The following is a 5,083-nucleotide window of genomic DNA, read 5'->3' as shown; positions in this document are numbered from 1 at the left end:
GCTGCTGCTGCTGCTGCTGCTGCTGCTGCTACTGCTGCTGCTGCTGCTGCTGGTGGTGGTGGTGGTGCTGTTGCTGCTGCTGCTACTGCTGCTACAGTTGTGGCTGCTACTGCTGGTTTAAAAACCAATAATGTACACTACTTATTGTACTATGTGTTTGTAGGCACCATAGATCTCAACTCTGTTTTACTACGCCCGCGATATTACCTGACATCAATAACCAGTCACACGTAATTAGCCAGGTATACGTGGCGACAGTAATTAACTCCGTGACCTACTGTTCAGCATCCACCCGCAAGGAAAGGCTTTATTGAAGTCTATAGTGGTGATGTTATTAAGTCCTATGAGCTCTACATTATACAGAAAGATTTCCGCTTTTTAATCAACCGAGTTGCCTTCAAGCGGCTACCATTCCGTGGAATATTTTCCTTGTGCGTGAAGCTAATATGGATGCAGAGGGAAATAGTGAGAACGTGTAATAATTGCCTAGGAGACCGAAACGGGCATTACACAGAATATATATATATATATGTATATATATTAAACTGCGAGGCTACGCCTACGATGTCAACGCTACATGGCGCAGGATAGCGTCCCTTGGCAAGAAGTCCTGTTGATCGACGGCACAGCTTAGCTGAGACAGCCGCAGAGAAATCTTGTTGCTTGATTGCCATAGCTTGGGCTATAGCTAGCCATGGGGTGTGACCTAGCTTAGGTAAAGCCAGGTAGTTTAGTTTTTTAGCCGAAATGCACTGAGGGTGGTCACAGCCAGAGTTTTTTTTTGTGCCCTCAGTGGATCTTTTACGTCCCCATTGGCCTTAGTATTACTGGAGACGGGACCGCCATTTTACGTAGTCATTCGAGCCACGGGAGATTTACAGTCTCCAATGTTGAGAGCCAGGTTTTTACACCTTGAGAAATTTTTTTCCCCACTTGAGTTCCGGACCCACCATAGATAGTGTTTTGTAATAAATGGTTCTCATATATATGGTTGGATTATAGTTAGTGTTAGGGTTCGGGTACGTGTTGGGGTTAGGGTTAGGGTTAGGGTTAGGGTTAGGGATATGCGGTATTCATTTTACATTGTTGCTTCGAGGAAGCCGAGTGAATGGAGTGCGCTGATTGGCTGTGGTCCGGAACTCAAGTGGGGAAAAACATTTTGCGTCCCGGCCGGGGTTTGAAACTGCACAGCCGTCAGTGGTACACGTGGTACGCAGACCTAAGCCAGCTTAGCGGGCGCACGGAAGGCCTCTCGAGCAGGCCGGCGGCACGCACCGTATATTCACGCGCGCAACACGCAAGGACGCACGTACCGCCCACACACATAACTACACACGCAGCCGCCACAACATCCCTGCAACCTCTTCGCCAGTTTTTGCGTTCGCTCACCGTGGCGTCAGTATGCTGATCTAATGGCAGCCGTTGTGCATCGAGCAGCAAACACCATCACCCGCCTTATCCTTCCACATCTGCTTCTCCTGCTGTTATACCGGCCGTTCTGCCAATAAATCAACGCTCTAATATCTCGAGTTTTCACTCTTTCTATACTAATCTACTCTGATCGCGCCCTCGAATGAGTTCTATACGCCAGGCACAACGCCGCCCTCTACGCGATGTCGACGCCATCACGTGACGCCACGCAAAATCTCAATCGCCTCGCTTTATATCGCTTTCATCATTCTTGAATTAATGAATTTTAATTAATCTATGTTCACTCACGCGCCTCGGCTGTCTTCTCTCTTGGCGATTAGAACGCATTTTCGTGCCATGCGTCCTTTCTTCCGCGCCACTTCAGCACCGTGCTTTTTTGTTACGAGCTCACGAACACAAGTTCCAACGCCCAAGAAGAAGTTTTTAAAATGTTGTCCGAGAGTATTTATATTTTGCAAGCTAGGGGCATCAGCCGAGACGTTCAAGCTCTTTCTCCCGTGTACGCCGACAAAAACAACAGCCGACAAGCGTTGTGAAAACATGTCGGAAGCAGCAATCATGAGAATTTCCTACAAACCGCTATATTTTACTCACTATTTCGCCGTTGAATCATCCTATGATGTACACAAGACGACACGTATACGATATCTGTGCCTCAGACAGCAAGACCGGGGGGGGGGTGAGTGCTCAGAAGAAGTCTGAAACCTGCAAACCATCTCACAGCGCGCACAGGTGAAGCGGGCTGCTCACACGTCTCATAGTGTGCCTTCACTGCCGCTCTCATGCTTTAACGATCCGGTGGGCAGGTGGCTGTCTTTTTTTTGTATTTATTGCTATTATTATCTTGTATTTTTTTGCCGGGTGATTATTTATTGATTTTTATTATATTATTATAATTATACATTATTATTATTATATAGTTATTTCATTATTTGTGTTATAGTTGTAGACGAGCACGAGATGGAATATCCGTGGCAGTGGCCGTGGTTGCATGATCTGACGGCGCTTGCCTGCTTCTCTGTGGCGATGTGCATCGCCATCAACATGCTGGCCACGTACGCGCCAAAACCTGAGAAGGAAGGAGAGATCGTCGCACTAAAGCGAGCGGCGTACCATACTGCCTCATGTTTGGTAGTGTGTGCTATGTCGCTGGTATATGTGGTTGTTTATATATTATATATATATATAGAATATATATATCATATGTCGGTGTGTGGGGCTGTGTGCTGCTGTGTGTGTGTGTGTGACCGCCTGGTGTGCCTGTGCCTGTGCCGTGCGTGGTACGTGCTTGCGTGCCCCGTGTGTGGTGTGTGTGATTGTGTGTGTTCTGAGTCTGCGTGTGGCTTTTCTGTGTGGTGCTGCGCCGCGGCACGTGTGTGTGGGTGTGCTGTCGTGTGTGTGTGTGTCGTGTGTGTATCACATCGTGTGGGTGTATACGCATGCGCGTGTGTCTGAGTACATGCTTGCGCGCGTGTCTGCGCGTGCGTGCGTATGGGCGTGGGTTAAACAATACTAAATGATCTATTAGGGCAAATTGCAGCAATTATTTTAACGCGTAACGTTTTGCATTTGGTAATTTTTCGGTTAAGGCCGAAGATTCGCACCAGCCATGTTTGTACGCACGACGCCCGCGGGAATATATACAAGACACGTAGCCACGCGCAATGTTGTGTGTGCCCACGCTATACACCCCTCCAACTAACTTAAAATAACCAATTCTTCTAACGTATTACTAATGTTTTTATGGTTTCTGACGAATTTTAATTTGATTTAGTAATTTCTGTTGTTTTTGCGGTAGTCGTACGAAATCCATAGGCAGCACTTTGCGCTACGCATTCTTTAGCGATAGCCGCTATTCCCATCAGAGAGTAATATCGACAGCTTTGGTGCTCAATGACGTCGGGTGATAAGCCTGTCAAACACACGTGAGTGCAGAAGGAACCTGCGCCCCGTGTAGAGACGGTAAAGTCTTTACAATGATCTTTTTTCGTAAACCGATGACAGAAACATCGTGAGTTTCACACACGCGCTGTAAGTATGTCCGGTCTACAAGAAAAGGTTCATGTTAAGACTACATGTCTACATGTCTACATGAATACTAATTTTGTTTCTGACAACGTGTCCCAGACCTCCGCTACACACGTAAACACAGTACCGGGGCCGTTACCGCGAAATAAAAGACCTCTCGTGGGAGGCAAATGAGAGCGATCACATGTCTGCTGATCAGTTAGCACTGACCAGAGACCTTCAATAATGAAGACACATAGTCTGCATGTCATAATCACACCGATTTCCCCACGGTAGCATCTGAATAGCTGCTGCTGCTGCTGCTGCTTGCACATTGCACATCTATCGCTGTCGTTAACCGTTTATTTTCTCACGATGCGCGTGCGCATGCGCAGGTCGGAAGCAGTACCAGCAGCAGCAGAGCCTCCTCTCCATGCTAGGACTGAGGCCCGACAGTGTGTCGATATTCCGACCAATCAGCGATCACTTCTCGACCCTGAGTGAGGTCAGTGCTGCCATCCAGCGGGCAGGACTCGACAGATGTAACCTCATCATAGGTACGAGGTCTCTCTCGTTCTCTCTCTCTCTCTCTCTCTAGCCGAGTGAATGGAGTGCGCTGATTGGCTGTGGTCCGGAACTCAAGTGGGAAAAAATATTTTGCGTCCTGGCCAGGGTTTGAACTCACAGCCTTCAGTGGACAGTGTACGAAACCTAACCACTAGGCCACGGAAGCTCTCGACAGCGCGCACGCACGTATATTCACGCGCGCACACGCAAAGACGCACGTACGCGCACACACATATACACACGCGCGCACACACATCCCCTGCAACCTTTCCGCAGTTTTGCGTTCTCCACCCGTGGCGTCATATCTGATCTATGGGAGGTTGTCATTGAGCAGAAAACCATCACCGCGTTATCTTCCACATCTTGTTTCTCCTGTTGTTACGCGGCCGTCTGCCAATAAATCAACGCTTAATACTCGAGTTTCACTCGTTATACTAATCTATCTGATGGCCTCGAACGAGTTCTATGACGCAGCGCACACGCCGCCCTCTACCGGATGTCGAGATCACGTGACGCCACGCAAATCTCATCGCCTCGTTAATCGCTTCATCATCTAATTGTTTTAATTAATTAGGAAAGGCTCCCCACTCACGCGCCTCGGTGTCTTTCTCTTGGCGATTAGAACGCATTTCGTGCATGCGTCTTTCTCCCGGCCACTTCACACGGGCTTTTTCAGAGCTCACGAAACAAGTTCAACGCAAGAAGAATTTTTAATGGTTTCCGAGTATTTATATTTTGCAAGCTAGCGGACTCAGGAGACGTCAAGGCTTTTCTCCGGTACGGAAAACAACAGCGACAAGCGTGTGAAAAATGTGAAGCAGCCAATCATGAGAATCCTAAACCGCTATATTTTACTCACTATTTCCCCCCTTAATATCCTATATGTACACAAGAACGACATATACGATATCTGTGCTCAGAAGAATATGAAACCTGCAAACCATCACAGCGCACATTGAACGCGTGCTCACACTCGTATAGTGTGCTCATGCTCTCATGTTTAACCGATGTCTTTGTCTTTTGTATTTATTGTATTATTTATTTGTATTTTTTGGGTATTATTTTATTATTTTATTAT

The 5,083-nt window shown here is 47.3% G+C and overlaps 1 protein-coding gene across 1 annotated transcript in view; it reads left to right on the top strand.

The window, feature by feature from the left end:
• The first annotated feature begins 2,391 nt into the window (after positions 1-2,391).
• LOC106817195 (E3 ubiquitin-protein ligase RGLG1-like) overlaps positions 2,392-5,083 on the top strand; it is an 8,288-nt gene continuing 5,596 nt past the window's right edge. The window contains exons 1-2 of the mRNA XM_014821862.1: positions 2,392-2,562; positions 3,842-3,995. Coding sequence (XP_014677348.1) covers positions 2,392-2,562; positions 3,842-3,995 — 325 coding nt within the window. The remainder of the gene's footprint in view (positions 2,563-3,841; positions 3,996-5,083) is intronic.

The sequence above is a fragment of the Priapulus caudatus genome, unplaced genomic scaffold (genome assembly GCF_000485595.1).
Source record: "Priapulus caudatus unplaced genomic scaffold, Priapulus_caudatus-5.0.1 Scaffold1627, whole genome shotgun sequence".
NCBI classification, from domain to species: Eukaryota; Metazoa; Priapulida; class Priapulimorpha; order Priapulimorphida; family Priapulidae; genus Priapulus; species Priapulus caudatus.
Note: the sequence above shows the minus strand (reverse complement) of the source record. Positions and strands in the feature narration are given on the sequence as shown.